Consider the following 18,424-nt stretch of genomic DNA (forward strand, 5'->3'; position numbering starts at 1 on the left):
TGTATGTGTGTTTTCCCAGAGTTCTCACTTTCCCTTTCCTGGTGAAGCAGAGCCCACCCTCCCAGTGGTGGGATTGAGAGACAGACAGTGGGGATCTCTGCTGGGGCCGTGTGCGTGCCCGTCACCTCCCCTCACATCATCCACACCCGCCCAGGGTTCACTGTGCTCACACGCGTTTCCACTAGGGGAAAGCAAACATCACACATGTTGAAGAAAACCAATCAGACTGCATTTTCTTATAAAATGAGATGAAAAAATAAATCTAAACCCACCTCTCAAGTGTCTCTCTTCCTTAAACTTTTATATACGATAAAGCTCTTATTTTTCTTTTCAATATACTCTAGTTAGAAATTTTAAAAAATAAACTTTTTTTTTGGTACCTTTCATTTCCTGTGTTAGCCTTGGAAATATATAAAATACATCTCACTAGAACTCTTCTGTGCAAATAATAAACATAAATAATATTAACATCTATGTTATAAAAAAAGCATTTCGAGGTTTTCACCGCTGCCACCACCAGCTGTAGTCCCTGGAAGGAGGTCCTAGAAGTAGTCCGTGGTCTGCCCACTCAAGCCTTGCAGGTCCTGGTCTGGCTGCGGGGGGCTGGGTAGGAACTCGCTGTCCCGCTTGTCCATCTGTAAACCACTTTGGGAGAACTGTAGGACGCTTCCCAGCCCGCTGACCAGAGAGAGGGAGGAAATCCAGTTGAGTGAGCTGAGGCTGGGCAGGCTGAAGATGGACGACAGGGCAGCTGCCCTGCTGGCACTTGTGGGTTTCATCTTGGGGTCCCCTGGACAGCCTTCCGGGATCACCTCCCCTGGTGAGGAGGACCCCGTGGTCTGGCTGCCCAGGCCTTCCAGCAGGGTGTCCTCCCTCAGAGACACGCCCATGTCCACCACGGTGGGCACCCCGCTGGCCTCTGGGGAGCAGGCCAGCTGTTGTGAGTGCCAAAACACCTGCGAGCTACAGTCCTGGGAGAAGGACCCCAAGGCACTGATGCTCCTCTGTTCTGACGGTTCCGTCCTCGGTTCTCCTGGGAGGTGTCCCTGAGCAAAGGTCTCTTTGGGAGCCCTGAGTTTCCTGGGGGACCTTCTGACCAACTGGCGTCCCAGCTGCAGTTGGGTGGGGAAAAGGCTCCCCTGCAGGGCTTTGAAAAACAATCTGGAAAGAACATATAGAACACAGTCAGCTATTGCTGCAGTGGGGCCTTTGAGCTTCTGAGACTCAAACAGTACAGGAACACAACAAAGGAGAATACTGTCAGAGCCCACGTGGGACCCAAAGGCCACTGTCCCTGATACCCACCTGGGCAGCAGCGCGGTGACAGGTGCTATGAGACAAATGAAGTAAAACACAGGGTCGCCCATTAACGTCTGCATGGTCCAATAGGGGTTGGACGGAGGGTAGCACATTGCACAGGAAGCATTATAAATCAAAGCCACAGTGAAAAATAAAAGGATACTGAAGCCACAAGCCATCCAGTTGAGCCAGGTCTGAGGGGGAAAAAGAAAGACAGGGCTTTTATCTCAACAAAAATGCAGTGGTCCTCTGCAAGCGGAGGATGTAAGAGGGCGTAGTGGGAACAGGGTGGTCGGTGGGGCGTGGAGCCTTGAGAACTGGTGGACCGGCCTGAACACAAGTGGGGAGATGGAAGTCAGGTGCCAAGGGAAGGAGGGGGAAGGAGAGCTGGGGTGGAGGGGCTTGGGCAGGCAGGTGCCCAGCGCTGCCCGGGACAAGTGCTGCTCCCACACCCTGGGCTTGCGTGGGCATGGCCGGCCTGTGCATCTGCTTTTGTTCTCATCACAGTGAGGCCAGCTTTGCAGTCCCCCCCTGCCCCCAACTCAAAACTCTGCTCAATCTCACAGAATGTGCACGGAAGTGAGCAGATCGCAGACCAGCCCCCTTCTGGATCAGGCCCACAGCTCTCACCCAGGTCTTGGTTTCTATACCCAGGTGCAGGAGGAAGGTGAACAGCGCGATGGTGGTGATGGGGGTCCCCCAGGTGAACATGTCTGTGTCTGAGTCGTGGTAGGCCTGAAAGACAGCGAGGTCCTGTGTCTGTGTGTCGCCAGATAAAGGTGGTGGGAAAAGCTGGGCCAGGTGCCAACTTACCAAATAGGGAATGAAAAAACACACGAGGCTCTGGAAGGCAGCATCAGCCATGTTCAACCAGAACGTACGAGGCCGATATTCCTGAGACACAAAAACAAGCACGGAGATTACAGGAAAGGCCTCATCTCTTCAAATGGTTTTCCGTCACCTATGGGGGCCATGAAGGCACAAGTCAAGCACCCCAGGGACACCTGCTAATTCAGGACCTTGGAGAGGGAGATCCTGGAGTGTGAAGGGCTGGTGAAAAAACACTACAGAAAGGCCTGCAGGGGCACATGAGGCTGAGTAAGTCACTGCGAGCATTTGTGCCCAAAAGGCCTGCTACAGCATTCTCAGTCAACAGCAGAAAGATGAAAACGCTTTCTAAATCCCATAAGGAATTTCCCTAGATAGGGACTAGTGCATGAAACTCCGGCATCTGCCCCAACCTGAGCCGTCTACTTTGTCAGGGCTTTGCTTCCCTCCGTTGGTGGACCCGCTAGAATATTTCTTAAAAGTGGGTTATTTTAAAATTAGATCATGGGTGTTTCCTAATGTTAAAATCAAAAAGCTGCCTACCATGGGCAAAAAATGACTTTGAAATGGACTAATCAAGTCTTCCTTATCTGGATGCTCCAATCTGTATTTGGCCCTGCAGAATTCTGAGCTGCTGGTGCCAGCGGTGACAAGCAGAGGCTCTCCTCATCTACCTGACCCTCAGCAACCCCTACCTACCCCAGGCTGCCTGTGGGGAAGTCAACTCTTCAGTAAATCAGTTCCGAATGAGAGACCATTATGGGAGATGCGAGGATCCGTTCCCTGGGCACTCGTATAATAATTCCAACCAGCCCAAGAGCACCACTCACAGGGCTTTCTTTAATGGCCAGCTAGGAACAGCTGGTAATTAGCATGTCAATCTATGTGATGCATTGATGTAAACATGTATTTTACATCATCTGTTTGTGTTCACTTGTTCTTCCCAGGGTTTCCCTATGGGTTTATTTTCCCATTAATCCCCATTCAAAGGAAATCACATTTCTTTGGGGGTGTTTTAGAAAAATCTCTGCTCTGCCTGCAGTCATCCCACGTGACCTTGACTTAGATTCCAAACGGGATTTCCTTGGGGTCCTGGAGACTCCTGGTGTAAAGACAGTTTTCACCTCAGTATACTTTTTAAAAAAATCTTCCTTTTTTTTTTTTTTCCCCAAAAAGCTTTAGGTAAATTGATATACAAAACCCACACACTTTTAATGTACACATTTCTATGGGTTTGGGCACATACATACACCCCTGATACCATCACCACAACCAATCAACTCTCTACTTAAATAAATGCATTGCAGTCAAGAGACAGAATTCATTGTTTTCCGCCCACTGGTCAGATTCTAGAATTTTAATTGTTTGTTCCACAGTGTCCATTTTTTTTCTTGGAAGATTTTATTTTTTAAATTTTATTGGAGTACAGTTGATGTATGATGTTGTGTTAGTTTCAGGTGTACAGCAAAGTGATTTATTTATACGTATATATATTCTTTTTCAGATTCTTTACCCATATAGGTTATTACAGAATATTGAGTAGAGTTCCCTGTGCTATACAGTAGGTCCTTGTTGGTTCTCTATTTTATGTATGGTAGTGTGTGTATGTTAATCCCAAGCTCCTAATTTATCCCTCCCCGCCAATGTTTCCCCTTTGGTAACTATAAGTTTGTCTTCGAAATCTGAGAGTCTGTTTCTGTTTTGTAAATAAGTGCATTTATATCATTTTTTAAAATTGGATTCCACGTGAGTGATATCATATGATATTTGTTCTTCTCTGTCTGCCCAGGGTGTCCATTTAAAGGCAGGTGTGGGGACCTGAACTTTCCAGGAGCTGGATGTGGAGCGTGGAGGGCCAGGAGATGGGGTGGGGGGAAGGGGGGCTTCACCTCCATGTTCTGGCCAGTCTTGTAGAGCTGCGGCTTGGTCAGCAGCACGTCAGCCGGCACGTCCTTGTCCAGCACCCCAGTCACAAGCTGGGGAAGCGATGAGAAGAGCAGATTAAAGAAGATCAGATACCACTGGTCAATCATGGCAGACGCAGAGAAGCCACAGTAAAACTGGAACCAAAACAGGAGGCCCACGAACATCTGTGATCAAGGGAAGAGTGGGAAAAAGCAATTATCAGCTGCCCTGCAGAATCTCGCCCAAGGGAGCTGAGGGCTTTGCAGCGTCTGACTGTAAAGACTAAATTTATAGGCAGAAATTGTCTCCAAAGACAGCCCTCACTTTGGTGCCCTCTGTCTCTCCCTCCCCCTCCTCCTCCCTCCTCTATCCCTCGAGCATCAAAGACCAGCATTGGGAGCTGGGAATTCCCACCAACAACCCTTGGAGGGATGGAGTCTTGGGCCCAAATGCCACAGATCGTAAGAGAAAACAAAACAAAGGTCTGGCAGGGTCTAGGGTGGCTCCCATCTCAAGAGGGCTGGCTGGATACATCACTCATCATGAGGCTTCTTTCCTTGTGCCCCTCTCTGTGACACTAAACCAAACCTACCTGGGCTAAACCCTGGATCCTGCCTCCCTCTTTTAATGAGGAACAGTGTGCAATTATTGACTCGCATGGAGGGGAGGACACACACAAGCATGGCGGTAAAGTTGATGGTGACACCAACATCGCTGCCTTTACTGAGCCCTGGCATCTGCCGGGCACTGTTGGTGGGTGAGCTACAGGCATTATTGCTGGTCCCTACAGCTACACTGAACAGGAAAATGAGGTCCAGAGAGGTGGAAGAGCCTCCTCCCATGCGCAGTAGGAGGAGCTGGGTGGACCTCTTCCCACTATTACTTGATCACTGAACATCCGTGGCCTGATGTTATATGGGGCGCATGGCAGGTTAGCAATTGCAAAGCATTCCTACACTTATTAGCTGTGCAACCTGGCACAGACCATTTAGCCCCTCTCTGCCTCAGTGACCTTGTCCATGAAATAGGCACACCCATGGTACTTGGCTGAGGGGTTGTGGTGAAGATTAATGACTAATGCACCTTCAAGTACTCACAAGAGCTTCCTGCACACTGAGATGCTCATCAGTGGTTTGTGGTCGTTACTGTCAGCAGGACGGCTATTTCCTTTGTTTGAGGCTCAAGCAGGGCCAGTGTGCTCACCCCATTTAGAGGAAAGTAAACTGAGGTCCAAGATGTCAAACGACTGGACTATGGTCATTGTATGAGTAACAAACCCAACTTGTTCAACCACTCGTGACCTGGAGGAGCCATGGGGGAAGAACATTCTCTGCTGTGCACCGCATACAACGGCCTCCGTGTGGGTTCTGGAGCTGCCACTGCGCACATTTCTGACCTTGACACCGTCACTTAACCTCTCTGAGCTCGGGTTTCTTGACCTGAAAATGGCTTGTTCCAAAGATCAGAAAAAATGATAGTCTACACTGATATCACCTCTAATGACACAGATCCTCCAGGACTTGTTTCAATCTATGACTTAATGCAACTTTTCCCCTCTACCCTGAAAACTGACAAACTTGGCTTTTTCATCGACTTTCTTCCCTTTTTCACACCCACGCCTGCTTTTCTTTCTCCCACCTCCTCAGGCACAGCCTAATGAGTCATCAGTGAGCAAGTGGAGTCAGACAAAGAGGAGGAAAAGTACTTAGATACCTGAGACTTTTTTTTTTTACTGCAGTACCCAAAAGCCTTCTCCCCAAACCACTGTTGCTATGGAAACTTTTCTTCTTTGCTCTTTACTGGAAGGAAGGCCAACTTATTCCTAAAACTAATGAATTTCTCACTTTGGGAGGCAGAGTGATTATCCTCGAATTTCTCAAGTAGATTAAGTACTTGTTAACAGAGGCTTTGCATCTTATACAGAATAAAAACAGGCACCCCTTCTCCTTCCTTGTCCCCTCCGTGAGGACAGATTCACGGTGGCAGGCAGGAGCCAGTGACCATTGCAGGCGGCCACTCTGGGCCTCATCTGCAACTGAAATATTGAATGCCATCCCCTCAATCTGAGAAATTTTCATTAGGAATTACAGAGAGCAGAGTTCAATTCCCGGGTTCCATTTTATTTTGTTTTCAGATAAAGAAAACAAAATCCACAGAAGGCAAATAACTCGCTCCAGATTGCACAGCTAATGAATGAAAGAAACAGGGCTAGGATTCCACCCTTCCCAGCCCCACTCACTTTTACTCAAAGCACCCTCCTACCCCTTTGGGAGCTGGGACCCTCCAGGTTTGCAACTGTGTGCTTGGTGGGGAGTGGGGGTGCTAGGGAAGCAATGCCAGGCAGTCAGAAAAAAGGGGAGTGATCTGACAAGGACAGGGACAGCATGGCACATCTTTGTGTGGACTGAGTCCCAGGCAGAACCCAATCTCAATTTATTTCCAGGACCTAACTTATAAAATTAGACATGCCATGATTGGTCCTGAATATCTGTATTAATTCGCTAGAAGACATTTCAAAAAAATGGGTGAGAGTGAGGAGGTGGGAGATGGGAAAAGAAAGGTGGGTCTAAGCCTCTGGAACAAACTATAAGAACATGTATAAGAGCTGTCCTGATGGTAGTTCAGAGTGAACATGGAGATTTAAAATGGAATTAGAAATAAACAAATAAACCTTTTAATTTATTTGATTTTGTTTCAGAAGACTACAGGATGATCCTGACTTTGGAGCTGCGGATTTCAGCAGGGTAGGTTTATGGGACTACTCTGCAGAGTCAGTTACCCCAAGAGTCAGTTACCCCAAGAGTTTACTTTGTCTCCTTGTTTGTACATTCAACCACAAGCTATCAGAGGCAAGACGGACAAGTAGCAATCCAGCAACTTCTCAGCAGAACGTCTATACCTCACTTACAAGTAGGGTAGGGTCCTGAAATGGCCATGTGGTCCATCCTGGAGGACTATGGCTGCCATACAGCTGTCTGCCAAGGACATAGTAGTGAAAGAACTAAGAATTAAATGTTAGGGTCAACAGGGAAAGGACCAGGGCCCTGGATCAGAGTCCCTGGAGAGACAGAACTGTCCTGAGCCAGCCAGGTCCGGGAATGCCCTAACTGAAGGGTCAACTACAGACTGAGCTGGCCGGAGAGGGCGCCTGCTGGCATCCCCTTCCCACTGGCCCAGGGTGGGCGCATTTTTTTTCCGATTGTTTCTACTTTATTAAATCTGGACCCCAAAGCTTCAATGCCATAATTGCTATATCAAAGCCCATCTGTATCTGAATAAACAATTTTCTATGAAATCAGTTTAGGTCACAATCAAATTTTTATCATTCCACATACTTCATTGACTGGTTCTGAACAATCTTTTCTTTTTTTAAATAATTAATTAATTAATTTTTGGGCTGCATTGGGTCTTTGTTGCTGCGTGTGGGCTTTCTCTAGTTGCAGCAAGCAGGGGCTACTCTTCGTTGCAGAGCATGGGATTTCTCATTGCGGTGGCTTCTCTTGTTGCAGAGCATGGGCTCCAGGCGCGTGGGCTTCAGTAGTTGTGGCTCGTGGGCTCCAGTAGTTGTGGCACGGGGGCTCAGTAGTTGTGGCTCGCGGGCTCTAGAGCACAGGCTCAGTAGTTGTGGCGCACGGGCTTAGTTGCTCCACAGCATGTGGGATCTTCCCGGACCAGGGCTCGAACCCGTGTCCTTTGCATTGGCAGGTGGATTCTTAACCACTGCACCACCAGGGAAGTCCCTGGACAGTCCATCTTAATCCTGGATTTACAAGTGAAATTATTTTATTTGCATATCTATTGAGATGGTGCAGTGGACTAGGTGTTGTAGTAGAGTGTAGTAAGTTGTAGTAGAGTGTCAATGTCTAGTGCGCAAGTACCCTGAATAGAAAACTATGGTAAAATGTGACGATGCCTATGGTTGACAAATACAGAAGCAACAATGCAGCCATAGGAGTATGTATACTCATGTCGGCCAGGGCAACGAGGAAAGGCTTCTCGAAGACTGCTCAGTATCAGGATTACAGCCTGGCTGAGTCCTCTCATGCTAACCCAGGACTGCCAAATCACACTCCTGCTCATCTTCTGATCCCCTGCCTGCTCTGGAGAGAGCACCAATCAGAGCACTCCTGTCTGTGGGCACCTCGGCAGACCACTCCTTAGAGACCAAGGGACAGAGTGGTCAAGGGCTTGGAAGCTGGAGTCAAATGGATGGGGGCTGAATGCAGCCTCAGCCACTCACTGGCTGATGACCTCATGCAAACCCCTGGACCTCGTGGTCACTCTACTTCTTATTATAAAGCTCCAAGTGGATGTTCTCCTTGGATCTACCTGTTTCCATCCTCAGAGGTGCAGGTGAGTTAAGACTTCTGAGCCTGCAGGGTACAACACCAGGCCAGGCCTGGGGAAAATCCACAAAGGTCAAGGAGGGTGGGACCAATGGGAGGCTGTGGGGTAGCCCTCCGGCCACGTTCAGGTGATGGTCCTGTGAATCTCAGGCCTTTCACATCAAAAATCCTCGACACCGGCACCAAATACGTACTGTGTTTTTGTAGAAGAAGTACAGCACCATGTTGGCAAGTCGGGAATAGCACCAATGTCCATGAACGATTAAGAGCCTCTCAAGGTATCGGAATTTGGGCACCGCGAAGTCGCTGGCCATCACTGCCTTGAAAGGGAGAGAGTTCCCGTTACTGGTGCCACTTCACTGCGCCTAAGGTCTGTCTCATCTCCCCCCAAATACAAAGCACAACATGGACGGAGAAATCCAGTCTGAGCTGGCTGTACCACCATCTCCCTGATGAACGCCTGCATTTAAGAAAAATCCAATCTCAACAACACTCTAGTTTAGGGATATCGCCCTAGAGGACTCATTTAAGATTTCAAATATATGTAATTGATGGATTTTTAAAGTTTTTGCTTTTTCTTTTCCATACATTTCTGCTTATCTTTGAGGGTTATTCCACACAAAAATGTTAAGTCTGCTTTTCAAATTTTATGGACTTCCTTAAATAACACCTGGAAAAGAGTAGGTGATGATGTTGTCCCATCTGTGCAACAAAATAACATCGTTATGCATGACAGAAAAGAATGAAGCCTTAGAATGTCTGCTTTCTGAACCCAAACACAAGGATCTGAAAGCAAATAGTGTCTTTACCCCTCTTCCTGTCAACATGTAGGAGTCAAGGGTTTTGTGCATCTTTTCTTCCTTCCGTCATTTATTCCATGATTCATCCTCTCAAAAATCATGTATTAAGACCCTCCAGTTGCCAGGCATAGACTTGGAGATAGACACCATCACACAGGGTCCCTGTCCTCAATGGAGTCAGTCTAAAAACTCAAAGGGTTGTTGTTAAACAGAGTTAAGGAGAGGCCTAGGGGGTCTTTGAGAAGCAGCCCCGACCCTTGAGAACTGCAGATAGACCCCTCCTTCCAGGCCCTACCTGCTTCTCCAGCCTTTGGCCACAACTTTCCACCTCCACACCCCAAACACACTGCTTGTTCCTCCGTCAAGGGAGCCTCCCCAACGCTCCCAGCTGGGTTAGAGCCTCCCGTCACATCCTCAACAGGGAAACTAGTGTTTCTCTTTCACAGCACTCACTACAATTATGACTACTGGTGTAAGTTTAAAATACTTCTCTGTCTTCCCTCTCTGGTCTTTCTGAACATCCCGTGAGAGCCAGGACGGTAGATGTTGTGATCACCCTGCAGCCCTAGTTCCCAGTCAGTGCTTGGCCCATGGGGTACTCAACAAACATGGTTGACCAGAAGACTCTACAAAGACTGAGCATCTCAGAGCTACAGAATCTCCTTGGTCCCCTCTGTCTCCCTGTCCTGGACACCCTTCCCACCTTGGCTGAGCTGGGGAGCTGCAATCACCCTCACTCTTCCTCAGGGATTCAGCTTGGACTCCTCGGGTCCCTGCAGCCACAGCGCCCCACACAGTGCATCTCCCAGAGAGCTCCGCACAATGTCCCTTTGCTTATCAGACTGACTAACATGCAAACAGGGCCACATTCCCCTGGGTAACCTGAGCCCTTAGAGCAGTAAGAAAAGGTGTCCAGTCTTACTGCCATCTTACATAATGTGCCCTCAAAAAAGAAGTATAGCTTTAAACAATACAGAAGCATCCAGTTACAACCCACGCAGAAGTCACGTCCACTCAAAGCCAAGTCTCAATAGGAGCCCTACAGCTTGGCTGATCCCCACACCTCTTTCATGGCTCGTAGACCCCTCCAGCTCCTGCCCTGAGGCCATGCAGTGGGGGCAGCTCACGCCCCTCCTCACCCACATGCTCAACCTTAGAGACTCTGAGACAAAGTGGATTCACTGGGTGCATTTCTCTGCATACATGGTTTACAAGCACTGCCCTGGGTAGCTTTTCACTCTAGGAAATGAATGCAAAGGAGGCAATGCTGAAAAAATCAGAAGGAATTAACTATTTTGTTCATTCATTCAACAGATGTTTTTTGAGCTTCCCCCATGTACATGGCACCATGAAGAGGCAAGGATGAGTCCAAGCTGGGCTCTATTTTCAATTTCATGGAGGAAGAAAAATGTACAATAAGGTAACACAAGTCAGAGGAGGGGCAGGAGGAGAGTAAGAAGGTGCTGAGGATGGGCCCGAGATGGAGCGACCGTGCTTCTGGCTCAGGACTTTCCATCTTACTGCGATTTCAGTGTCAAGTGAGAAAATCAACAAGCCTGCACAAGCATGGCACATGAGCGCTCAATAGCTAATTACAGACTGAATGCATCAATGAGATCGACCAATGACCAAACAGTGACCAACATCCTGATTTTTAAAAGAAGACAACTGGATAGATTGTTCCTGAAAGTCTCCACCAAGTTAAAAAATACTGTGACTCAAAGTTAATCAAATGTCGGCAACTGTTATAATGTTACATCCAAAAGAAGTACATCTTTTTTCTTCTGGATTTTTTTTTTTTTTTGATGTGGACCATTTTTTTTTAAGTCTTTATTGAATTTGTTACAATATTGCTTCTGTTTTATGTTTTTGGTTTTTTTGGCCACAAGCCATGTGTGATCTTAGCTCCCCGACCAGGGATCAAACCCACACCCCCTGCATTGGAAGGTGAAATCTTAACCACTGGACCGTCAGGGAAGTCCCAAGAAGTACATTTTTAATGAACTCATTTGTTCATTGTCTGGATCACATGTCAGGAACCAACACAGTGGCAAATGAAAAATGCAGAAATAAATTTTCACATGAGCAAGGATGGCTGCACTCCATCTTTATAGTGACACCAGGATACAACAGTCCTACAGCAAAGTCCATTCTTCAAATGGTATCACTAATGTTCAGGAGCAGTAAAAAATGCCTTCGAGGGACGAACCATTGACAGCCAGAGGAAGGCGATGACTCACTGTGCCTCGCTCCATCCCACCTTTTCACAGAAATACACTTATAGACACATTCACTGCACATGGCTTCATAAACATGAAGAGCCACCTGCCACCTGGTATCCTACCACTGGCTTAGCAGGAGAGCACCAGTTGTACTGAAGTCCAACCCTTTAGCTCTGCGGCACAGAGCCCACAAGAAGGCCAGCACAGCTCACAGTGTGAGGACCCCTTGGTCACCCAGGACAGCCCCTTTGGTCTTTACCTGCATGCCCTCCTGGCCTGAGAGTCCCACGCCCACATCTGCCACCTGGATCATGCTGACGTCATTGGCTCCATCTCCTAGAAACAGCACGGGCAGGAAGAATCATTTGAGTTGAGATGCACAGAATCAAATCAGCTTGATGGATCATCATGGGGTCCCCGTGAGCTGGGTCCTGTGAAGGGTCCTGGGGAGGAGTGAGGAAGAGGCAGTGCAGAGTCTGCCTTGGGGGAGCCAAGTTATGCAGCCAGAAAGAGCCTAGTGGGAGGCTTGCACTCACCAGCCACAGCAGGAGGTATTTCCAAAAGCGGTGGCCAGCGTGTCCCTTTCCAGTTAGTACACGTTCCAAGCTACTGGCTCATACACCAGTAGAGCCCTTCACGTGGCATCCAGCACAGGGAGAGATATGACCACCACCTTCATTGCTGTTTCCTGAGCCACTCCAGACTTTGTCACACGTCAGTCAAGGCTACTCCAATTCATACTCAGGTGAGTGGTTTTCTAAACTGAACGAAGGAGGTTAAACTCTGCCCAAACAAACTGTGGAGCTCTTTTTGCACACCAATGTCCAGCTAACTTGTTAGCTACCGTGCCCACTCTTGGGCTCTTTGAGCATGTGATAAAGGAAACCGTCTACTTATTCAGTCACAGAAAATGTGTAGGAATACAGGGTATAGGTCAGAGCTCTGGACACCTTTAGGGAAAGGCAAGCAGAGACTTAAAGTCATTGTCATTCAGTGATAGTGACCGTTCTTGGAACAGGGCAGCAGAAGGGCCCACATCACCGAGTACCTCTCAAATTTCAAATATGCAAAAAGTGTAGATACATAAAGTTGGAGGATCTCAGACCATGGCTATAGGACATCTCTCCCTTGTGATTCCTCTGTTCTTTATTGCACTGGGCCCAACAAGGGTGATGAGTCAATATTTGTCAAATTGAAATTCTGTAAAGCAATAACCTCTGCAACTTTTTCCAGAACGTCCCATTGAAAATGAGATATGTAGACAATGATGTTCTCTGGATTATTAACCGCTGGATGCCCAGGACTAGGTCATATCCATGCTTTAATTCATAGAAAGAAATGAACTAAGGTTGATTGGTCCTTACTTTCCCTTTCCCTTTTGAGATTCTATTTTGTTTTTTCTTTTCTTTCTAACCAGCCAAGCTTTACCTCCGTTTTCCTAAATGAATGACACACATCAGTGATTCAGTGGCTGAGCAGGCACTGACCAGAGAGTGAAAATGTGCTTTATCATTCAGGTCTTACACCAGCCCCACTGGGGGGCACTGTCCTCATGCTACACAGGAGCAAAATTATCGGTAAGGGTGCAGACCCAGCCTGCAGACTCCTCAGCTTCTCCCTCCAACACTTGCTCAGACAGCCCGAGCCCTAAAGGCCCCTCCAGGCACACGAGGGCAAAGGTGGTCCTGAGACAGCCTCCCTGAGGAGGGGCCACCCCCAGAAGAGCTGCCTGTCTTACCTCAGCCTGAACTAAGGGGCCACAGATGAACACACACTCACTCCCCTTAGCAGTTACCATGGCCCTGGGGATGTGTAGGGCCGTCTCCATGACGACCATGCTAAGGCCATCCCCCACGGACTGGGCTCAACACCGGCCTCAACTATCCTGATGAGGTGTCCTGTATGACAGGGTGGCAATCCCTACGTCATCAAGGAGGGGCTGTCACAGACCTTTCGTAGAACATACAGTAACTATTAGTGATTGGTGAGGATGCTTTATTTCAGAGCCAACTCTCACCCCGGTGTGCATTCTATATGCAGGGAAAACAAACTGTTTGATATCGGGGGATCCCGGGGATTATATCATCTCTTTTCCTGGGCTACCTGCAGTCTCTCCCATCCCTCACCAGCAGGTGGCGCTGCCAAGTCCCTGAACCTCACTGGAGGCCGGACCTGTATCAGACATGGGGACACTCCCCTGGGGGAGACAGGTGAGCACCGTGCAGCACGGAAGAGGAGCCAAGAAGGCTCTCCAGACCAACAGTCTGCAAGGAAAAACCACCATTAGATGCACAGTCCTTAAGGAAATGATGCAAAATTTAGCAACTATTCAGACCTTAGGAGGGATTGTTCAAATTAGATGCTTGTCTTGAAACAAAGTTCAGCAGACAAGAAGCGATGGGAATTCTGATCACCATGGAGTCCCTGGGTCGTGCAGCATGATGAAGCTTTGGACTCCAGGTGGCTCACGGCCATTAGAAGCACCTGCAAAGGGCCTTCTTCCTAAGTTGGCCTGGGGTCGTGCTTAGTGTGCAGGGCTCCACTGTGGCCGAGGCTGCTGGACAGTAGTCTTCTGTCGCCCAGGAGACAGTAATAAGCTCCATCTTCTTCAACCACCATTGAATTACTGACTTCCTAATATGTAGCTATATCTGTTGCTAGTACATTTGGTGGCTTTCAAATCCAAGCTTTATATTTGGAACAGGCTGCCTGTTTCATTGTACCAGGTGTGATTTTATAAATAGAAAAAAGAGCAAGGAAGCATTTTCCCATCCTATGGCATAGTGTGGAAGGGGCAGGAAATTCAAGATGCTTTGACAGGAAGCAGCTGCAGAGGTGGGGGCTGTTCGGCCTGGATACTTGCCTATGGCCAGAGTCATGGCCTTGAGCTTGCTCCTGACCAGCTTCACCACCATGCTCTTCTGCAGGGGAGTCGAGCGACAGCAAAGGACAGACCGGCACTGCTTAGCAAGGAAGAGGAATTTGTCCTCCAGGTTTCTCTCGAGGGCATAGGCCAGACTTCTCCCATCGATCACAAGGCTGGGGCTGGGGCCAGAGATGGCGGCTGCAGAGGGCGAGCAGAGGGGGGAGAAGCCCACGCTCACGCCGCCAGCGGTCTTCTCGGCGGCACTGTGGGGGGTCCTGGACTGCACATAGTGTAGGCACTGGTCCAGCAGGGCTGCACACGCCTCCTGAAATGGACACGAGAGGACGGTGCAGGTCACTCGGCAGCATCACAGAACAGGCTGCCCACACAACACATCTGAGAATCTCCAGGGACCCAGGCTGTAGGCTCTGCCCAGGAGGTGGCCCTCCTGAGCCTGGGAAGTCGGTAAAAGTGGATGACTTTCAACATGAAAGAATCTGAGTTGGTTTAGGGTTCCTATAAGACTCTACTTGATTCCATTATACTGTGTAGAGGTTAGGACAAAGCATTTTCACTTCGGGAGGCCTGGCCAGACAGGCTGAGCTGCCAGCTAGTTAGGCTATGGGAGCTTTCCAGGCACTTCCCCATGGTCCTCAGAGGCCCTTACTCAGCCCTTCTTGTTTCCTAGTGAGGTACCAACAAAAGCTTCTGTTGTGATTAGCTCCGAAAGAAGTGTAATCAGTGTCTCCCTAAGCTCAGGAAAATGAAGTTTAAAAAAAAGCCTCATTACTGAGGCTTTGAATTGGCAGTGCCCTTCCAAAGCTGTATCTGAGTTCCAGAAAGAATAGGGAAACTTCCTGGGGAAGCTGCAAGGTCAGGGGACAGAGGCATAGGAGGGAAAAGTGTTTCCAAGAACGAACACACTCCAGGGAACTGAAGTGGTTCCTGGTCCTCCACGGATGGACAATGAGCCCCCAGGTTAGTGAGCAGCTTCCTACAATGCACTGTGGGAATCCAGGTGTGTCTGACAAGCACTTAACTGAGGACCTTTTACATCGAGGAAAATGAGTGAGACTGGAGAAAAGAAGACCAAGAAGACGCAGCTGTTGGCCTTGAGTGATGAGCAGGCAGCCGGACACACACACACACCCATGACCACAGCAAGTCACTGACCAGCATGTGCAAAGTGTCCCTGGATACAGGGAGGGGAAAACTTGCTTCCAGGCAGGGCTGGGAGTGGTGGTGACTGGGAAGGCCTCGCAGAGAATGCGGGACCTCATTGCAGGTATACCATGGATGCCCTGGTCCTAGCACAAGGCACTGACAAGGTAGGATGGAGCAAGCACGCCCTGCCTCCCCTACAGGTGCAGCTGTGGCACCTGGACAGATTCATAGAGCCACTTTGAGTACTCAGAGTAAACAGTAGCTGTCAGGCTGGGGAAGAAGACCGGCATTCTAAACACACTGAACCGCAAGGTTTCCACTGTCACTCTGGCAGGCCCTCACCTGGACCCAGGTGTCACGGAAGCTGGAGGTGGGCACCGAGGCAGGGACAGAGAAAGCTCCAGCTCTAGAAGCCCTCTACTTCTGGCTTGAGGAGCGGAAAAGAGAACTTCCAATGCTTAGAGAAAATGGAGGAAACCCCATTTTAATTTATTTTTTCCTCTATTCTCTTGAACCCAGCCCCAGGCAATTTTGCTCTGTGGGCAGCAGTAGGAACAACAGTGGTAGCACAGCCATCTGTTGCTGGGGACTCTGAGGGAGGTGGTCCTTCCTTCCTATCAGAGCAGCTGTGGCCCCAGGACAGCAAGGCAACGGCTGCCCTCCTTTCTGTCTGTCCTGCCACCACTTGGCCCTGAAAGTCGGTGCAGAAGTACAAAGCAGATCAAGGTAACTCAAACCCCAGCTTTCATGCCAGAGGGAGTCCCAGAGAATCAGAAAGTACTGGAAAAATTGTCAGGAGGGGGGAGCTTGGCAAAAATGTAAGACAGATTCTAACAGCTTGGCAAAGGCCAAACAAAACTGACATTGAAATCAACACCCCAAGGCTGTTCAGAGCCTGCAGGCTGCACCCAAGAGGACTGATATCCTGCCTTAAAAAAATCCACATTCTCCAAATTTAAAATGATCAGAGTGCCATTCAAAATACCCACAACATAACTCCAAATTTATTAGCATATAAAGAGCTAGGAAATTTTCAGTGCCTGTGGTAAAAGACAATCAAGCCAATGTCAAGATGACACACATACTGCAATTACCTGACAGACTCTGAAGCAGCCATTATAAAAGTGTTCCAAGAAGTAAGAAAAAATTCTAGAAATGAATAGAAAGGAAGTCTCAGCAAAAAACAGAAGATATAAAGAGGAATCAAATAAAAATTTTAGAACCCCCAAAACACATTAATGAAAATGAAAAGCTCACTGGATTCCACTTATGTGTCCATCATTGGATTACATAAGTAATTTACATAATTTCTCCATGCTCAAGGAGGGGGATTATAACCCCCACACTCTCTGTGAGCTGTGCACAGTGACTTCCTTCCAGAGAGGACAGTGTGAGAATTAGTTTACGGGGGAGAAACCTGACAAAATTAACATCCACAGTGATACGTCATGTTGATAGAATGTGCTATGTGATATGATGCGATGAAATGGTGAAAATGGCCCTTCGTCTGTGGTCTTCTTCCCCAAAACTCATAACTTTAATCATGAGAAAGATATCAGACAAATTCCCATGTAAAGACATTCTACGAATCACCTGAATGTATCTATCCTCAAAACTGTCAAGGTCATCAAAAATGAAGAAAGTCTGAGAAACTGTTATAGCCAGTAAGAGCCTAAGGAGACATGATGACTAAATGTAATGTGGATCCTGGGGACTACCCTGGTGGTGGTCCAGTGGTTAAGAATCCTCCTTCCAATGCAGGGGACGTGGGTTCGATCCCTGGTCGGAGAACTAACATCCCACATGCCGTGGGGCAACTAAGCCCGTGCACCACAACTACTGAGCCCGTGCGCTCTAGAGCTCACGCGACACAACTAGAGAGCCTGTGTGCCTCAACTACTGAGCCCATGCACTCTGGAGCCCACGTGCCACAACTAGAGAGGCTGCGTGCTGCCACTACTGAGCCCGCACACTCTAGAGCCCGAGCACCACAACCAGAGAGAAGCCTGTGTGCTGCAATGAAGAGCCCATGTGCCGCAACAAAAGATTCCACGTGCCGCAACGAAGATCCCACGTGCTGCAACTAAGACCCAACGCAGCCAAATAAATAAATTAATTTAAAGAAAATGTAATGTGGGTTCTCAATGAGATTCTGGAAAACAAAAAGGACATTAGGTAAAAATTAAGGCAATCCGAATATAGCACAGATTTTAGTAAGTAACTGTTTATCAATATCATATTATAAATTGTAAAGATGTTAATAATAGGCAAAATTATGTATAGGTGAAACAGTACTATTCTTCACAATTTTTTTGTAAATCTAAAACCATTCTATATAAAAAGTTTATTTTTAAAAAACCACTAAATGGGCTCAGTAGCAGAATGGAGATAACAGAAGAAAAAGTCAGTGATCTCAAAGACAGATCAAGAGAAATTATCCAATTTGAACAAGAGAGAAAAAAAAATTGAAAACTGAAGAGCACCTGCGGGACCCTTGAGAAAATAACAAAAGACCCAATATTCATGTCATCAGTCTTACAGAAGAAGAGGAGAAAGTGCAGTGCAGAAAAAGTATTTGATGAAATAATGGCTGAAAACTTACGAAATCTGGTGAAAGACATAACCCCACAGATTAAAGAATCTTAGCAAGTCCCAGATTATAAATCAAAAGAAATCCATGCCCAAACACACCGTAATGAAAGTGCTTAAAATTATAGACAAAGAAAAACATGGGAAAGCAGCCAGATATAAATGATTCATTAGCTATGGGGTAATAATGATTCAAATGACTGTTGATTTCTCACTAGGTACCACAGTGAAATAAAGACATTCTCTGATGAAGAAAAGCAACAGCATTTGCCACCAGTGGACCTACTCTAAAACATAGATAAAGGAAGTTCTTCCTAGAGAAGGGAAATTGTGCCACAAGGAAACCTGAAATAACAGAAATGGAAGAAAAACAACAGAAATTGTAAATATAATTTAATTTATGTA

The 18,424-nt window shown here is 47.6% G+C and overlaps 1 protein-coding gene across 3 annotated transcripts in view; it reads right to left on the reverse strand.

Moving 5' to 3' along the window:
• Positions 1-275: 275 nt before the first annotated feature.
• The window catches only part of ATP10A (ATPase phospholipid transporting 10A (putative)), a 179,254-nt gene continuing 161,105 nt past the window's right edge, over positions 276-18,424 (reverse strand). The window contains exons 14-21 of one of the 3 annotated variants that reach the window (XM_082385136.1): positions 14,264-14,591; positions 11,660-11,736; positions 8,573-8,698; positions 4,017-4,103; positions 2,113-2,193; positions 1,930-2,034; positions 1,306-1,493; positions 276-1,161 (exon numbers count right to left, since the gene is read on the reverse strand). In XM_082385136.1, the coding sequence (XP_082241262.1) occupies positions 543-1,161; positions 1,306-1,493; positions 1,930-2,034; positions 2,113-2,193; positions 4,017-4,103; positions 8,573-8,698; positions 11,660-11,736; positions 14,264-14,591 (1,611 nt within the window). In that variant the 3' untranslated portion in view covers positions 276-542. Of the gene's footprint in view, positions 1,162-1,305; positions 1,494-1,929; positions 2,035-2,112; positions 2,194-4,016; positions 4,218-8,572; positions 8,699-11,659; positions 11,737-14,263; positions 14,592-18,424 lie in introns of all 3 variants that reach the window. The other 2 variants (XM_082385134.1, XM_082385135.1) reach the window with 2 other exon arrangements.

This window comes from Balaenoptera borealis, assembly GCF_965194805.1.
Source record: "Balaenoptera borealis genome assembly, chromosome: 3".
NCBI lineage: Eukaryota > Metazoa > Chordata > Mammalia > Artiodactyla > Balaenopteridae > Balaenoptera > Balaenoptera borealis.